The sequence below is a fragment of the Arvicola amphibius genome, chromosome 1 (assembly GCF_903992535.2).
Source record: "Arvicola amphibius chromosome 1, mArvAmp1.2, whole genome shotgun sequence".
Lineage (NCBI taxonomy): Eukaryota > Metazoa > Chordata > Mammalia > Rodentia > Cricetidae > Arvicola > Arvicola amphibius.
This window is the reverse complement of record NC_052047.1, coordinates 17,856,298-17,874,311: the sequence shown is the minus strand read 5'-3', so window position 1 is coordinate 17,874,311 and position 18,014 is coordinate 17,856,298. Positions and strand designations below refer to the sequence as shown.

At 36.3% G+C, this 18,014-nt stretch overlaps 2 protein-coding genes and 1 long non-coding RNA gene across 7 annotated transcripts in view; 1 reads left to right on the top strand and 2 right to left on the bottom strand.

The window, feature by feature from the left end:
• The window catches only part of LOC119822892 (UDP-glucuronosyltransferase 2B7-like), a 72,869-nt gene extending 62,517 nt beyond the window's left edge, over positions 1-10,352 (bottom strand). Inside the window, exon 1 of the mRNA XM_038342566.2 lies at positions 10,244-10,352. The gene's annotated coding sequence lies outside the window, so the exon portion shown is untranslated. The remainder of the gene's footprint in view (positions 1-10,243) is intronic.
• The window catches only part of LOC119822933, a 31,398-nt gene extending 13,391 nt beyond the window's left edge, over positions 1-18,007 (top strand). The window contains exons 3-4 of one of the 3 annotated variants that reach the window (XR_005286872.1): positions 14,103-14,164; positions 17,950-18,007. This is a non-coding gene — a long non-coding RNA (uncharacterized LOC119822933). Of the gene's footprint in view, positions 1-1,487; positions 1,977-14,102; positions 14,165-15,304; positions 15,605-17,949 lie in introns of those variants that run through there. The other 2 variants (XR_005286876.1, XR_005286873.1) reach the window with 2 other exon arrangements.
• Positions 475-10,364, bottom strand: LOC119822847 (UDP-glucuronosyltransferase 2B7-like). Of its 3 annotated transcripts, none has more exons than XM_038342455.2 (6): positions 9,601-10,364; positions 8,603-8,751; positions 7,859-7,990; positions 5,754-5,841; positions 2,623-2,842; positions 475-765 (listed from the first exon to the last, which is right to left on the bottom strand). In XM_038342455.2, the coding sequence occupies exons 1-6, from the start codon at positions 10,322-10,324 to the stop codon at positions 489-491; spliced, it is 1,590 nt and encodes a 529-aa protein (XP_038198383.1). In that variant the 5' UTR covers positions 10,325-10,364; the 3' UTR covers positions 475-488. The 3 variants fall into 3 exon arrangements, with proteins under 3 accessions (XP_038198383.1, XP_038198401.1, XP_038198392.1); XM_038342473.2 differs by having other exon boundaries at positions 10,244-10,268; XM_038342464.2 differs by lacking the exons at positions 475-765; positions 2,623-2,842 and adding an exon at positions 5,091-5,590.
• Positions 18,008-18,014: the final 7 nt, after the last annotated feature.

Sequence of the window (18,014 nt, the reverse complement as noted above, 5' to 3'; positions counted from 1 at the left end):
ACTCGGGTACTCAGGCTTGTGCAAACCTTGCCTCTATCAGCTGAAATATCCTGCTACCCTTCATATTTTTTTCTATAAAAAATACAATCATCTTTTTCATATATAGTTGTGTTCATTGTATCCTGAAATATCTTTCCTCTACCATGGTAGTTTGAATAAAATCTGCCTTGTCATTTTTTTTGACAGACAGTGATAGTTCATTTGATTTTAAAGATGATCTCTCTAAAAAAATTCGCTGTAGAAACTTCAGGCTTCCTATTTTTCTCCCATAAACAAGATGATATTTCAGTAGTTATCACTGTTCTCTGGATGATTATATCCATAAATCAGTAAAAAATTAGTTATATCAAGAAATCAATATTTAAAATGGTTAATTTTTAAATTTTAAGTAGGAAAATATATAGACAACCAAGTATCCTATATCTGTTCAAACACTTGGTACACAGTGCTAGAATTCAATGAAATATTCTTGTCTTTCTTAAAGAGTCCTATTCCTTTTTATTCTTTTCCTTCTTTACAAAGAATCGGTAAACAAACAAGCAACATTTTATAATGAGGAAAATCATAGCTGCCACACAGGCCAGTAGGAATCCAATCACATCCAGAGAGTAGTACTGGTACCAGGTGAGGTTAAAGGCAAGAGGCTTCAGGTGCTTGGCCCCTTTGTGGCGCATGACATACTCAACCCAGAAGACGGCTCTGTCCAGGGGCTTCATGGGCTGGTCATGGTGAATGGTTGATAACCACATGACATTCTTTTTATAGCTAAAGGAAAATACGATGGGCATTAATTTACAGAAAGAAGAAACATGTGTATAAATTTATGTGTATCATAAGAAACGCTAGGAAAAGACAAATATTCATAAATAAGAGATCAGACTCAAGACCCCAAAGCCAAATAAACAAAGTCAAAAGAAGCTAGCCTTTGGGGTCTTGAAACAGGAGTAATTGAGAAAGCAATTGCTAGTGTAGCTGATACAGAACAGTAGAACAATTTGGAAATGCACAACGATGCCTGTCATTTTCACTGTGGTCCATATCTGGGCAATGCTGTTAAGAAGTTGGGATTAATGAGGAATTTGTATTGACCACTTATTGGTGCTTATGGGTTATAAATGTAGATTGTATAGTAATTGTTCATTTAATGGATTCTTGGCCTTTTCATAAATTTCTCCTTCTAGTTTTTAACTGTTAATTGGAAATAATAAAATAAAAATTTCCTTTATTCAGGTGAAAATAATTTTTTATTGATTTTTATTGAGGTCTACATTTTTCTCTGCTAGGCTGACTGCTTCTTCCCTCCTGTTCAACCCTCCCTCAAGGTCCCAGTAGTCCCATTTTACTAAGGAGATCTTGCCTTTTTCTACTTCTCATGTAGATTAGATCTATGTATTATTCTTTTGACACTTGGAATACTATGAATTATTCTTACTGTAAACACGAATTAGAGTAAATTCTTGCAATTGCTGTTTATGTTTTTCTTTTAGGTGTTATTTTAATGTTGATACTATTCAATTTTTACACTGAAACATTGAAGATATATTTGATTCTAGTGGTGATATGATTACAGACAAAAATATATGGGAAAGGAATCTAGATATGAACATTGATCATCAAGTGTACAGTTTAGCATGCTGAATCATAACCGAGTACCAACGGCGATAGAGGTAACCCTTTTTTATAATTCATAATATCCTGGAGAATACCAGCCAGAAAGCAGAGAGAAGTAAGAGCTTTTCAGCCAAAGGTAGAAGTAGTAATATAGTTGTTATGCAGGAGATGAGACCTGTAATATGGCTGTTGTACAGTTTACTGAAGACTAATTCTGTGTGTGTCATAAGCCTTCAAAATGTATCACCTATGGATCAAAATATTGCCAAGCACAAATTTGTAAGATTAAATATAATTAGAAGTAGTGAAAGCCGGGCGGTGGTGGCGCACGCCTTTAATCCCAGCACTTGGGATGCAGAGGCAGGCGGATCTCTGGAAGTTCGAGACCAGCCTGGTCTACAAGAGCTAGCTCCAGGACAGGCTCTAAAGCTGCAGAGAAACCCTGTCTCGAAAAAACCAAAAAAAAAAAAAAAAAGAAGTAGTGATTAATTTTTATCTTGCTGGTTTACAGAAAGCCATTTTGAGATGTTTTTGTTTTTTAAAGTAAAAGGAAAAAAATGGTGGACATGTTCATTTGCTTCACTAAACTACAATTTCAATTATCAGTAGTTATTTGAACAAAACTGTATTTACTCTAAAATTAAACCTCCGATAATTTTTGTTTTACTAAAACAGCTCCAAAGTACTTTGGTCTTGGGTGTTGGCACATGTTTTCTATTCTACAGCTTTCTATGATGAAAGAGGAGGATGTCAAGTTAAACTCAGACATTGTCTAAAACAAAAATAATGAGGAAGCACATTGATATTCCCTCACTGTCTAATGCAGCTCTTTGTACTTATCATCATTTCTTTGTCTAGGATAATTGCTGCTCTCTGGAGCTTCTAGTGAGAAATTATTCCTAATAAATAGACCAGTGACAGAGCTCACTGATAGAATACTTGCTCAGCATGCATGTGTAAAGTTCTAGGATCCAATACAACAAAAATAAATAAATATATGTTTATACTCACGATGGATTGTTAATGACTTCCTTCATGGCATTAAGCAAATCTGAACTTGTCATTGTATGAAAATCTACTGCAACAGCTGCTCCTTTGGCAACCATGTGAGCAATATTATCATATTGTTCTGCAAACAGAGGGATGCCAACCATGGGGATCCCATGATGAATTGACTCATAAATGCCATTAGCTCCACCATGAGTTACAAAAACTTTAGTTTTTGGATGACCTAGAATCAGAAGAACAACAGAAAATATACTAATTAGAGCTCCTAGATATAAGTAAAAACCTGCAATCAAGTGATCAAAGGGTCAGTGTATCTTAACATTGAACAATACCACTTTGGGGTATATATCCAAAGAATGCTCAATTGTGCAACAAGGACATGTGCTTATATATGTTCATAGAAGCTTTGTTTGTCATAACCAGAACCTGGAAACCACCTAAATGCCCCTTGACCTAAGAATGGATAAGCAAAATGTGGTACATTTGCACAATGGAATACTACATAGCAGGAAAAAATAACATCTTGAATTTTGCAGGAAAATGGATATAGCTAGAACATATTATTTTGAGAGAGGTAACACAGACCCAGAAAGTCAATTATCACATGTATTCACTCATAGGTGGTTTTTAAACATAAAGCAAAAAAAAAAAAACAGCCTAAAAACCATAGTCCCAGAGAACTTAGCCAACAGTGAGGACATTAAGAGAGACATAAATCTAATCTGCATGGGAAGTAGAAAGTAGAAAAAGACAAGATCTCCTGAGTAAATTGGGAACATGGGGACCTTGGTTGAGGATTGAAAGGGAGAGGGGAGGCACGGAGGGGAGCAGAGAAAAATGTAGAGCTCAATACAAATCAATAAAAAAGAAAATTCTATTAACAAAAAAGAAAAATTAAATTGAATTAGTTAAATTGCCTTAGGTCTCACAGCAAGAATCCTCCAAGTGTAACTGAGAGCTGCACCTTTAGTTTTCTTTTAAAGGTGATGCTAGGGTTTAAAGGAGAATTAGTTCAGTGATGGATGAATGACAGGTGTGGCCTGTGATGACGCTGGAACAATGAGAAGGGGTTTTCAATTGAACACATAGAGCATATACTGGATAAAAGAAATTGAATGTCTAAGAATATCATGTGTTTGTTTTAACTCATCAACTTAAAGAGATCATATGTTAGTACCATCCATTTCTTTCTCGCTTCTTTTTTCCTTAATTATCCTCTTCCCCAGTGTAATAAATGCTACCAAAGGCACTTGAGGAATCTCCAGGGAAACACTGTCATACAGGCTTGCTTATTGGTAGATGCATAGTAATATGTCCATGTGTATGTCTTGGGGGTTGAAAGAGTTTTGCCAAATGTAATGATGTTAGGTTCATGAATCATAGACTGTTAACAATATATCCAGTAAAGAATGGAAAACTTCACTTTTGGTTGTTGGTTTGGTGAGGATGGGGTGTCCTTGACTCTTTTCAAAGAACACATACTCTAGCCATTGTCCGTGATTGCTTCTCAGAACTTGAAGATAAGATGTCTGAAGACATTATACACTCGAGACATAGGAGCTGGAGCAATTGAGAAGCAATTGATTTGGAAATTTTCTCTCCAAGGATTTTCATAGTATTGGAAGAGGCTACATAAGATTTCTAGGGAGAAATGTAACCAATAGTCCTATTAGCTGTCAGACCTATGGCTTATAACAATGACTGGCATGGCAAGATTTCCATAATAGCAAAATGGTGGCACTTTTATCTTGGGAATAACCAAGATAAATCCAAGTCTACTTGGATTTGAGGCCAACTCAGTGGTAAGAAATTCATGTGTGGTACTGAAAAGCAAGTCAACTATTTAAAACAAGTATAATTTCTAACTACATTATTAGCATTTATCCTTGTAACTACAGGTAACTGTAGCTCTCACAAGTCATCAAAAAATCTTCCATTATAGCAAGTGGAGAATATTGCAGAGATCCACAGCTGGTAGAAAAGGAAGAGAATAAATGATCATTGGATGCCCAAGGCCAATAAGTACACTTAGAGCAGCACAACTTCTAAATCAAAGGCTATGGAAATATTTTGGAAAAGATATCAGAAAAGCATAAGAGCAGGGGACCAGGATGCCTGATGGAAGATGGTACTTCATATATATTCTGGGGATATTGCATCCATGAAATATCACCAGTGTGATTGCCTAAATAAGACCTACATCATGACATCTCCTGTTGACCTGCCAACATAGATGGATAAAATTTCACAAAGTCCTATTCCTATAGGGAAAACTGTGGAAAATCAATGGCTGTTAAGATGGGGAGAGCCAGGTTTCTCCAGTATGACCTCCCTGATCTATTATCCAATATTCCATTGTCAGCCCTAAACATGTGTATATAACAATCAACAAAAATGGACTTAGAAGGATAATAAAATGGTAGAGAGCAAAAAGAGCAAGAAGGTTGAAAATGATGATAATATAGTACATATGATTTTCTCAGAAATGATTTATTTCACAAAAGAAAATGATAACTAACACATGTACTACATCTGATACAAAGCTTTTTAGGGCATTCAGGACAATCATGACAACCAGAGTGCTGTATTGATCCAGGAATACCATGGCAATCAGAGTACTGTATTGCAGCCAGGCAGTGGTTGTCCACACCTTTAATCACACACTCAGGAGGCAGAGGCAGGAGGATCCCTGTGACTTCAGGGCCAGCCTGGTGTACATAACATGCTCCAAATCTACAGAGAAACCTGGTCTCAAAAAACCAAAAAAAGAATGTGGTATTTTTGCATTATAAACAGTGTAAATTTTTGGTGATGGGCAATCTTGCCATTGATAATTAATGTTTCTTAGTTATTTTTGAAAAATTCCTACTTTAGAAAAGGTAACAGGTATAAAATTGAATTTGTAAAAGCCAAGGTAAGTACAGAACACTCCCTGTGAGAGGCAGCTTCTTTCACAATGCACACTTTGTTCCTGCAATACAAAATACAACGCCAGCTCACATTCCAACCTCTTTCAAGCAATACATATTTAAAAATTGGTTTTCTTTTTGATTTTTATAAAATGAATCAGTTTGCTTCCTATTGCACTTCAGCATGTGACTCATATTTCAGTGCTTTTTTTCCCAGTGTCTCACCTAGAAGGTCATTCTGGGGGATCCACTTGAAAATCCTGGTATTGGGACCTAAGGTATCTGGTTTCATACCATCATATCTCCAAAACACCTGTTAGAGGTTAGACAATAATTTATACCAGATTTTAAAACTTAAAATATAATATTTTAGAAATTAGACAGTGCTTAGCTAAATGCCATTCTTATCTCTGGTGTGGAAACCAGGTAAACGACATTAGGCAATAAGAACTATCAAAACATGAAGCAGAGTATGTAACACCATGTATGTTTCTCTTTATATTTAATCATGTCAAACCTCATGACTTTCCATGTGTAGTTATGTGCACACATGAGAGAGTTAATGAAATATGAATATATTTAAGAAAAGTTTTTATGTTCATAAATCAGCTGCAAGGAAGAATGATTAAACTTATGTATATTTACTATACTTCTAATTTTCCATTCTTAATTTTATGCCACTTTAAAACAATTGCAGATCTTACTTATATTCATTTGTCCTATGTTCTTAAAGAGTTTGACACTAATTTTTGTTATTCATTATTTATTTTTAGCAAATATTTCATATTTACAATTTTCTCTGTTTACTACTTCTTTGGGAAAGGCACCACCACGGATAATCAGAGAATGAGTTATCAGTCAATTCCATCCTGGCCATAATCTCACAGAGTGCATGTGTGTATGTTTTTCACTACCAGTGACTTGGTTGCTGGCATAAAGCTCCCCATGCTTGCTTGCACCCTTCTGCATGCTGCTTCCACCATGGAAATAACAACCACAGGCAGCGACTGACACAATTTCTTGAATGAATAAAATTAAGTCTAATACTGCTCATCTTTGGTTGAGGCACCAGTTTTACTTAGGAATCACAGGAATGCAGAGCACTTCATCACACGAGTCATATCTCTGTCGCTGAGACTGGCTATCCCTTTCATGTGGGAAAGGAACCTGCTGGGCTGCTCATAAGTGCTAGTAGCTGTAGAAAGCATTCAAAATCCTAATGGTGCTGCATCTGACCCATATTATAGAATGCAAAACACTTCAGAGTTAATATACTTTGTGAAATGCCAAGCAGTTCCACAGCCAGACCACACAAATGGTGCTCATTTTGAAATAACAAACCATCCTTCTAAATGTGAGCTTCTCCTACATGTTCAATATCTGTTTGCCACAATAAATTTAAACTTTTCTTCAGGATATCAGGGAAAACCAGCATGAGTTATTATAGGAAGACATCATGGGATAGGAAATTGAAATTAGTTCCTACATACTCCAGATTAATGTTCAGATGTGATAAAATATCTTCAAATACCTTATGAAGAGAGTCAGCTGGACCTTTTCTGGCATCAGTCCTATTTCTACTGGATTATCTCTTAGTTCCCACTTCTTCCTAAATGAAACTCACTTTACTCTTCTGCGTTAGAGACAAAGTGTCATAGACAATGTGTGACTGTGTGTGGTTCACCAGAAGGACAGGGACCATTCCACCTTCTCCTTTATATCGTCCTCTTTTAGGTTTGGCAGATTCTAGAATGGCCGATCCTTCCTTCTTTTTTTCTCAATGAACATGGTAAAAAAAACACTGAGATGGTGAATGGTTTTCTCCCTTTTTTGAAAAGTCTCCTGAGTGATAACTAATGAAACCTAGTCTGGCATTCTCATAAAAAGCGAAGGGCAACCTGGGAAGTCTAGATGGCTACAGCAGGTCTCGAAGTCTACTAACGTTATACTGTGAACATTTTTCAATATCTGCTAAGAAAGTTTTTAAATAAAACTTCATTTTTTCCCTGAATATCTATATTCAAACAAGGCTTTAGAAAAAGGTTTAAGTGACCTCTGAGAATTTAGTTATTCTTGGGTAGTTTTGTTCCTAGTATCATCAGACTAGAAAAGTTTAGATTGCAATCACTCACCATGCTTCCCAGTGATCACAATGTTCATGTCACGGTTATTGTCATCAAAAACACATTCTGTAGCATCTGCCATCTTTATCTTTGTTTCTAAACTGACTGAGGGCAATCATAATACTTGATTTTACATAAAGGGACCTTCCAGTGTCACCCCTTTCCAGACTTTAGTAAACTAAGTCTGTAAAATCCATGGGGATTTACCTTTTGTGGAATCTGAGCAAGTGCTGATGCAATTGTGTTGGCCCTTTCTCGTGTTGTGTTTTTGATCATTGATCCCAGAGAAAACACCACAACACCATGTTCCCCAGAGCTCTGTGCAAACTCTTCCATTTCCTGTGGATACAGGAATAATTTTATTATTGAAAATCAATAGCAGATGAAATGCTATTCAAATTGTTACTAAAATAGGAGAAAAATGCAGCATTATAGGAAAGAATGTTATGTGTTCAAACACACATAAGACACTCATTGCTATCTTAATCACCCAGTACTCGTGGGATCTGCATTATGTATATTCATATATTTGAGCAACAAATACACCAAGTATTATCTTCTGAAAAATTTTAAGCTGCATCATGTACTTACAAATGGTATACTTACAAATTTTAATATGTATATATATATATACACACACACACACTGCAATATGTATTTACTTAAAAACAAAACAACTTATTCAGCTGTGTGTTAGTCACTTGACAAATTTTGCATGAATAAGCATCCCTTATTATAGCATTGAATTATGTTTCCCCAAGGTTCTCATGTCAGCCTATAAATGAAAGAAATGTGTAGATTTGTGACTGCTTTAACCTTGAATATCTTTTGGCAAGATTTTCTTTTTCCCTACTTTTTATACACTGGAATAAAACTAAAAAAAGAAGCATAACCATTTTTTAATGAAATGAAGTAAAATAAAACAAAACTAAACCAAAAGGATTCATTTACCTCAGGCAAGGGTTTGGCAGGTTTGCAGTGGAGTCCTCCAACAAACTCAATGTTTGGTAAGGTTGGATGAGGAAACTCTAAATCCCAGTAGGAGCGAATGAGCCACATTTCTGCTTTCTTCATTGTGTCAACCATAGTCGTAGGTCTTCCTAAATGGAGAAATGAGGGTTGTGGATGGAAGAGCACAATGATCATGAAAGTGTTGTCACATGAATAAAATAATATTGTCTGAAAATATTGTAGTAATTATACTCAAAAAATCAAAGTAGATATTCATGAAACAAATACATTAAGTTTTGCATAATTGCAATTAAAGTGTAATTTATCTGTGGTTTACAAAATATATGTATGTTAAAGTTCAGTTGAGATGACATGCTAGTGCCACCTAGATGATTTAGCAGTTTTATTCATTATAGAAGCCATAAAACCACTATGTCCTGCTAGGCATCTTGTTCTTCTTTGAAGATTCAGAAAGCACATTCATATATAAAGGAACACTATATCTAGAGTCAAGCTATTCCAGTATAATTATGGATACAACTTTTGCAGAAGTCATATGTTAGTTTCTACAACAAACAAGCTATTCCTTGACTCTTGGTTTTCTAAGAGAATTATGAGGGTTATGTCTGTTCAAATTTCTTGCATCTGTCTCTATTTCTCATTTGGATTAGCAGTGCAATGATATGTATTTCTTTGTAGAAATATTTACAAATTCTATCTGGAATGTTCTCAGAAAGTTTGAGAATAGCAATTTTTGCTCTTGCTTCATTGTGACTTAACTTATTTAAATCAGGAGACCATGACTGCCAACAACACAGAACAAACATATTTGGGTAGTTCTTAAAATGAAGGTTTGGAAATGATGCTGTAGTGAGATTGTTACACAATATCATATTTCAGTTAACAATTTCAGCATGAAAGACATATTTGTACCTCAGATTACTTTTCAGAGCAATGATATTTAGGCCCTCACTCTTGTGATGAAAAATACAACTTACCTAAAATTTCGCTGAAAAATGGATCCCAATCCTTAGCAGGAAATGACTCAAAGAAAAAGTCAAAATATAACAAACATATCATATTTTCTACTCTCTCCATGAAGGACATTTGACCACTTAACTTTGACATAATTATAGGGACATAAGAGGGAGGGAATGAAAGTCCCGCACTAAACTTTTCTAATCCGTAGCCACCAGCATGGCGAAGACTATACATAAAGGGTACTTGCAGTACCTCAGCTATCAGCTCACCACAGGGACCAATAGCATCTGAAAAAACAACATCAAACTTGGATTCCCGTAGTTTTGCCATAAGTTGTTTGTTTGAAACTGCTTGTCTACAAAGGTTTAAAATAAAATCAGAAAATTGCCCAAATAGTATGTTAAACGATGGGTAATATCTCCAACACGAATCTTTTGGAACATCATATATCCACCTATTGACCCATTCAGTAAAAAACTTTTCTACTTTGTCATTATTGGTGGTTGTCAGAAATGTCTCATATTTAAGACCAGATGGTTTTTTGGGATCAAGAAAGACATAAGATGAAGATCTCAGAACTGTCACTTCATGGCCACGTTGTACAAGTTCATCCAGAATTATCTTTAGATTCATCCAGTGACTGTATTCCAATGGCCATACCAACACCTTCCCACAGCTCCCAGATCTGAAGTAGCAACTCATCTGCAGGAGCAGCAGAACAGACATCCACTTCACAGGCATCCCGGAGATCAAAGTCCTTCTGTTCTTAGTGTGTCCCTTTCTGTCACTATTTGTGCTTTTAACTAAGAAGGAATTAGCCAAGAAGTTAAAATATAACTTGGATTGCTCAAACCTGTTATTGAACCACTATCAATATGTGGAAGGACAAAGGAGGGAAGGCTAATTTAATTGCTATTTTTTTACACGAGTATGTTTAAAGCCTCTTTTATGACGAAGTGTTTTCAGAAAGCCAGGAGGTGATGACTGTGTGTTCAACCATCTATGCTACATAGATACTAGAATAGTCTAAAATATTTCACCAAACATTTTAGTGAGAGAAATCATGTGGCTGCTCTCTGAATTTTCCTCTCAACATAATTGAAAGCATATTAATTTACACAACCGATCATTATTTCTCACATAGTAAAAATCAAAGATATTTGTAATAATGTTGATGTTCTCATGTGCATAAAATTCACCACCTTAAACTCTGTGCCAAATTTTTATAGTATATTTGTAATAAGGGATAAGCGCTTTGATTACCAGTTTGGAAGCGTTGTCATGAGATGTAGTATCCTTATTTAGTTCTTATTTGGGAAAGCAAAAAAACCTGGGAAAGTGAAACCAGCCATTCCACTGCCGTGTTCCAGAAAGGACTAGGTATAAAAGGACATGGCGAGATTGCACAACATAGGTGTAAAGGCCAGAACTAGTGGACGGCTGGTGTAGAACAATATTCTCTGGACATGCAGTGGCTGTGGCTGGATTCAGAAGACCTACATAAGATTAAACAAGCCATAATCCAAGAATGGATAGTGCCCATGCCTACCTGAGGAGGTATTGGTAGGTGATGGATTTTCTGAAGTTCATTACAAATGTATGGATCTACAAACAGAGCAAAATTAGCTGGTATAGAAATCTATGCAATACAAAAACATGTTAGCAAAGTGGTCACTTGAAGAAGCAATGTAAATGGCCCCTAAAACTGAAAGTTTAAAATCAATGACCTCCAGGTTTATGCCCTATATACAAGGAAGGAAAACACTGGGTTAATAAATGTTGCACTAAATATTATCAGAATGGAAATGTATTGCCTGGCAACAATAAAAATGCCAGTCAACAATAGGAACACATGTTGAGGGGTTCCCTTTAGGCCCTCCAAAATAAAAGGCTTTGGATGTGGAAATAACAACATTGATGTCAGACTTCAGATTGTAATCAAGCTAGTCTTTTCTTACAAGATGTCATTTATTGGTAGTCCTTGCCCTAAAGTATTGCTGTTTCCTCTCTTCAGTGTCAATACTGGGGACTTATACTGCCTCAAACAGTTGGACATTTGTGGGGTTGCAATAGTTTATCTATGAACGCAATCATAGTTCATGCAGGAGATATTGATGGAGATTAAACAGGGGACATTGTAGTGCCTACAAATTGGTCATTTAAGACAGAAGAAAAATTGCAGTTATTAGTATTGTCTATATAGCCCTTCACAAAGAGTCATGCTTTGTGAGTAAGGACTCAATACAAGAAATACTATATAGAGTTAGGCACCCTACAAAAGGACAATGATAAACCATTATTGGATTTTAAAATAAAGGGAAAATATTTACAGTATTAATTAGTTATTATGGGACTGATGTTTCTCTTATAATCATGGAATAATGGCCACCTAAATTGTTTATTATGGGAGGTAAATTCAACCCTGATGGGGTTGGGAACTATGAGTTCTAAAAGATTAAACAAAATGCTACAAAATTACAATGCATAGGCCCAGAAGACATAATGGAAATCCGCCAGCCTTATGTTACTCATGTTGTGATTAATTTTGATAGAAAGACGTTTTACAATGGACTCACGCAGAGATCTATATTCCCACATCTAATGATATCCACTCATCAGAATCAAAATTATAATAGAAAGGTTGGGTTATCAAGAAGGAAAAGGACTAGGAAAATAGTTTCAAGGGATTATGAGACCTATATTCCCATGTGAAAAAGTACATAAGTATGAATGAGGTTTTTTTTTTATTCTTTTTTTTCCTCATTTTTTTATTAAAGATTTCCATCTCCTTCCCTCCTCCTCCCCCTTCCCTCCCCTCCCTTCCACCCATACCCCCACTCCACCCTTCTCCAAGACAAAGAGCCATCAGGGTTCCCTTCACTATGTTAAGTCCAAGGTCCTCCCAGCTCCCCCTAAGTCCAGGAAGGTGAGCAACCAAACTGACAAGGCTCACAGTGAGCCCGTCCATGCTGTAGAGTTCACGAAAATGACAGAGCCCCACATAGGAGCACCGGACTGAGCTCCCAAGGTCCCGATGAGGAGCAAAAGGAGGGAGATCATGAGCAAGGAAGTCAGGACCGTGAGGAGTGCGTTTACCCATTGAGAGGGTGGGACAGATCTAATGGGAGACCACCAAGCCCAGTTGGAATGGGACTGATGGAACAGGGGACCAAACCGGACTCTCTGACTGTGGCTGACGGTGGAGGAGGACTGAGAAACCAAGGACAACGGCAATGAACATGAATGAGGTTTTAAATATGATTCAAAAATTATAAAAATCCTAGTGCCATGACTCAGGATGTACTACATAAATATGGGCTTACTATTACACCTGAAAAAGTACAGAGATGAGACACTGTGTAATAGCAACTAGTTACTAGAACAACTGCTAAGCAACATCCCACCTCCCACACAAATGTCCATTAGACAATTTAAAAACATTCAATGCCTTTCACAAATAATTATACCACTTTATGAATGCCTAATTATGACCTAACCAATTTATCTAAAACTCTGAAAGGAAAGACAACATTATATAGTTCTTAATTTTATCTTAAGTTTAAAGGAAGAATTATAGCTATTTAATTTTAAACTTAAAGATGCATTTGTATATTGTATGGTGTCATAGCCACAAGTTGGGGTGACATCTGTTGGGATGGCATCTTTTGGGGTTCAGCCTTGATGGAACTTGCATGTTTCAGGGTAGTGGGCAGCATGTAAATTAGAAAAAGTAAGCAGGAAGAACAGAGATATGAAAGAAATTCAGAGACAGAGGATAGAAACAGGAGGGTTATCCAGCGAATACTGAATATGTCTGTGTTTATTTTCCATATGCTTAAATACCTTAATCCAAAAAAAGGGGTAAGAAGGCAAAAAACGATTTAACATGACACAAAGAACAAATAGAGCAATAACTTGCTTCAATACTTGAGATGTCAAGTCACTATTTCCTGAGTTAAGCATTCTGATGTTTTAGGCAGGACATGCAGTGACTACACCTTAACTATGTATCCTGTAAGCAGCCATTCCCTGAGTCAAACCTCCTGTCTTATCCTTGGAGGAGCAGAAATAGGCTTCAATTCTCTGACTTTGCTCAAGGTGGACTGGAACCACTTCTGTGGCCTCCACAGTGTGTATCCTTTGCTGCCTTTAAACTTATTTTCACCACTTAATTGTCTCCTAGAGGTAGTGTAGAACAAAGAATACAACTTTAGAATGGATTTATTTACCCCATAAGGGCAATAAAATACTAACTGCTTACTAACTTCCTTTTCATGCTCAATCAGTAAATCAGGAGAGGGCCCAATGTCAACAATCATATGACTTTGATTTTTGCTGTACTATATTACCCCTTACTAACAATCAGATTTAAAGAGAGTTACAGAAATGTATGAATTTTCAAATTTTATTCATATATTACTATGGAGGATAGAAAACTGCTTTCATTTATCTTAATATCCTATTACATTTATCTTAATATCCTATTATTTCTTGGAATGTGTTTTTGTTCTTCTCCCAGATGTAGTAAATAAGAGTGGATCTACTTCAGAGTAACCACTACTGCTTGCTGTTGTTATCCAGGTAATATTTAAACTGTCCTTTGTGGTACTCTGTGGAAAAACATATTTTTGCTCCACAGGGCTTCTTGTTATGATTGTACATAGCTTCAACTATTGTGATATTTGTTCATATATCCTTTCCTAACCTTCACAGTAGACATTGTCTGATTCTCTGAATAAAGTTGGCTATTGCTTGATCCTTTATTCTGCCTCTTTTTCTGGCCCATTCTCCCAAGTATCACTGCATCTGAAGCAGTGACAGTATAGGTTTTAAAATAAAATATTCAACCCTCTGTATCAATTCACCAAAAGACTTGTGTTCTTTGTAGAGCTATTGTTGTAGACTAAGTGGATCAGAATATGCCTGCAATATTTGCACACTGGAACTCCATCTGTTGCCCAAACAATGGCTATGACCACATGATGTGAAACAGACATTTTTTTCTTTATTCCTTTGGGAGGTTATATAATATACTTTTGTAATATTCATTCCCATACCCCAATCTTACTTAAATCACCTCTTCTCTATTCACTCTAGTCAGTGTCCTTAAGAAAAGAATCTCTCAAGACCAATTCGTGCTCTACAAATATTCTTGAATGTGCTCTTCTGGTAGAGAAATGTTGACTCACCAGAGCTTATACTCTTCCACTCTCACAAGCTAATAATTGTCCATAGTTCCATGGTTTTGGGTAGGATAATGTACCCATCTTCCCTCTGCATGCTCAGGTTTGGTCTGTTTTTGGTTGTTCAGTTATTGTCCTTGTTTTTGATTCACATGAGTTCAAATCTATGAAATCATTGTCTTTTAAGAATAAATCAATTTTACTTTAGGACTCTAAGAATGTTAGTGTAAATACCAATGACAGGAAAAATTTCATGAAGAGTTCTGATCATGAATCAACATTCTTAGATTGCCACTGAGATTGGAAAATTCTTTCCTGTCTGTATCTCATTCTCTTTTTTCTTCCCTGGGTGTTCTGTATGTCATTATGTTTTTGAAATGTTTGAATGCTGGGGAAGAAGCAACAGCTGCTAAAAGGTATTTCTTTATAAATGTTGCTGAAATAAAACAAGATAGATATTTTGAAAATACCTTGACTTCAAAATTGAAGTAAAAAAGTATGTTACTTAGGAGAAGAGGTTTTGCTTATGTTTCCACAGGAAATGAGAGGCTGTGGATTCATTCTGGGTTTAGAAAAATCATGTATGAACAAGGAAGACCCCCTGAGAAATCTCTGATAGGAGCAGATGGCCCAGATGTTTGAGTTCTACATCCAGAACACATTCAAGACTGCTGGCTGAGACAGTCGAGCCTCACAGTATACTCCAGTCATAATATTATCAGTACCAGGAAATAGCCTGGAAAACTACACTCATACTCCCCCCAAAATGGACTGTGTATATTTTTCTTTGTTTAGAATGTTGGTTACAAGTTTTTATAGATAATGGTCAGGAGAAAAGCTCAACAAAGGATATTAGATTCAGAGTTCTTGGTTTTTTTTAAAAAAGGGGGAGAATACTGTGGAACAATGGTCTTTTATCCTGTTACTTGTATTAATTTTAATAAAATTCGGAATGACCAGTAGCTAGGCAGAACATTGGCAATCAGGCAGGAAGCAGAGGCAGGGCAATGAGAATTCTGGGAAGAGGAACTTCTCAGTCTGCAGATACAGTGATCAGGACACAGAGGGAACAAGATGTGACTGCCTTGCTGGAAAAGGAACCAGGCAGAACAGAAGCCCCAGACCAAGGACTAAACAGATGTGGGACCTGGAGGAACAAAACCTCATTCAACATGAATCTGAATGTGGAATGAAGAAGACTTCTTCAAATATTCCTTCTGGTTTCTCTCCTGTTAATGACAGAATATCTTATTTGACTTTTTTTTTGCTACTGGTTCACAGGAATTCTCCTGTTTCTGCCTTCTGTCTTTGATAGGAATGTTGGCATTACAGACACATACAATACTGTGCCTGACTTGATGTGGGTTTAGGGAATTCAGACTGAGCTGATCACTCTGCACCAAAAAGAGTTAACATACTGAGTTACTTCTCTTCCTCAGAAATTTATTAAATGTAAAAAATAGATGTTAAAGAAGCAGTAAAGGCTCCATTTTATGAGGTTTGTTGGGGAGTTTTAAAATTATGAACTTATTTGGGGCTTGAATTAGAATGGATTTGGGTATTGCTGACCATATTAAACTTTGTAAAGATTATTAGCAGTCTCTTCTATATAATTTGCTATTCACAAGTGTTATTATTAAAAAATATTCCCAAATCTAATGACACTGATTATGTCCTACTGACTTGTGCATACTGGTAGGGATGCAGTGCTTATAATAAACTGAAAAGATTTTACTGAAGAGGTCAGAATGTTCCGTGACAGAAAAATCAGTCCCCATCTGAGGCCTACAATAGGTGCTAATGTTGAAATTCTCATACAGAGCTTATAAAATGGAGCATTAGCCTGAAGGTTAACATGGATTTGCTATGTGACTCATAAAATCAAATACAGGATAACATCAAAAATTAATGTAGGTGAATAAAGGGTGACTGTTCCACTACAAATTTAAAATGCTCATAAACATTCAAATTTGAACTGTAGAAAATTACTTTGTAGTATGCTTTATGAAGTGAGTCATCTGAAACATTATTTTTTACCTTATGTTCCTTTGGACTCTTTCTTTTTTCCCCCCTTTCTTCCCTGAATATTAATACTATCACTCTAATGGGTTAAGAGCAGAGTCGTGAGTTCCATTTTTTTATGATGCAGACATCATTGTGAGGGAAGCACCTGTCTCTACCTTTCCCTTGGATATTTCTCCTACAAATACTGGCAGTCCAGTCAAGAGCATAGGTTTTTTTTCAATGCTTTTTCTCTCAATTATCCCATAGTATATTTTGATTGAGACTTGGTGAACCTTGGACTCCCTTCATTTTATTGGCCCTGTCAAAAGCACACTGAACCAGTCTATTCCAAAATTAGGATGCAAAGTCATGTTGCATTTCAAACTTTTTCAAAAACTGCTTACTGTTATTCTGATAGAAATACTAAATACAAATTCACTCACCCCTGAAAATCTAATGTATACAGTGATTTTAAGTAATCTACAAATAGAACAAGTGACTCTGAAGAATTTGGCTATGTCTACATACTCTTGATAGCAATGTTATCATCATGCCAGCATTTGAGAATGTGCCCACGGTGGTCACTGTGTTTATATCCAAGTCACTCTCAGTCAAGAACACCTTCTGTAGTATTGAAACATTTTTTGTGAATATAAATTTTTAATATCTGTTTGACTAAGGAAAGTTAGAGCTTCCTTAAAGCTTTAACTTTCATGCCATCATTTTTAGAATCAGACCTTTCAAGGACGTTCACAGACTTCGTATATAGTCACCTCCCATGGAATGCTTTCCCTCACCTTTTGTGGAATCTGGGCAAGGGCCCATGCGATTGCATTGGCTTTGTCTTCTGACATGTTGCTGACCATTGAACACAGAGAAAACACTATGACACTATGCTTTCTAGAGGTCTGGACAAAGTCTTTCTTTTTCTGTGAAAAGAATTTGCTTCATGACAAAATACAGTTATAGAATAACCACTTATGAAACATTCATAAAAATGATGAGAATAAAAATTGAATTATCTCTAGGCCTATGTAGAATGGTGGTGTTAAACTCTAGAGGGGTTCCCGGGCTTCCAGGGAGATGCCCCCAGCTAGTTCCTTGGGCAGCTGAGGAGAGGGAGCCCGAAAAGGCCAGTTCTTATAGCCATACTGATGAATTTCTTGCATATCACCATAGAACCTCTACCTGGCGATAGATGAAGAAAATGACTGAGCCCCACACTGGAGCACCGGACTGAGCTC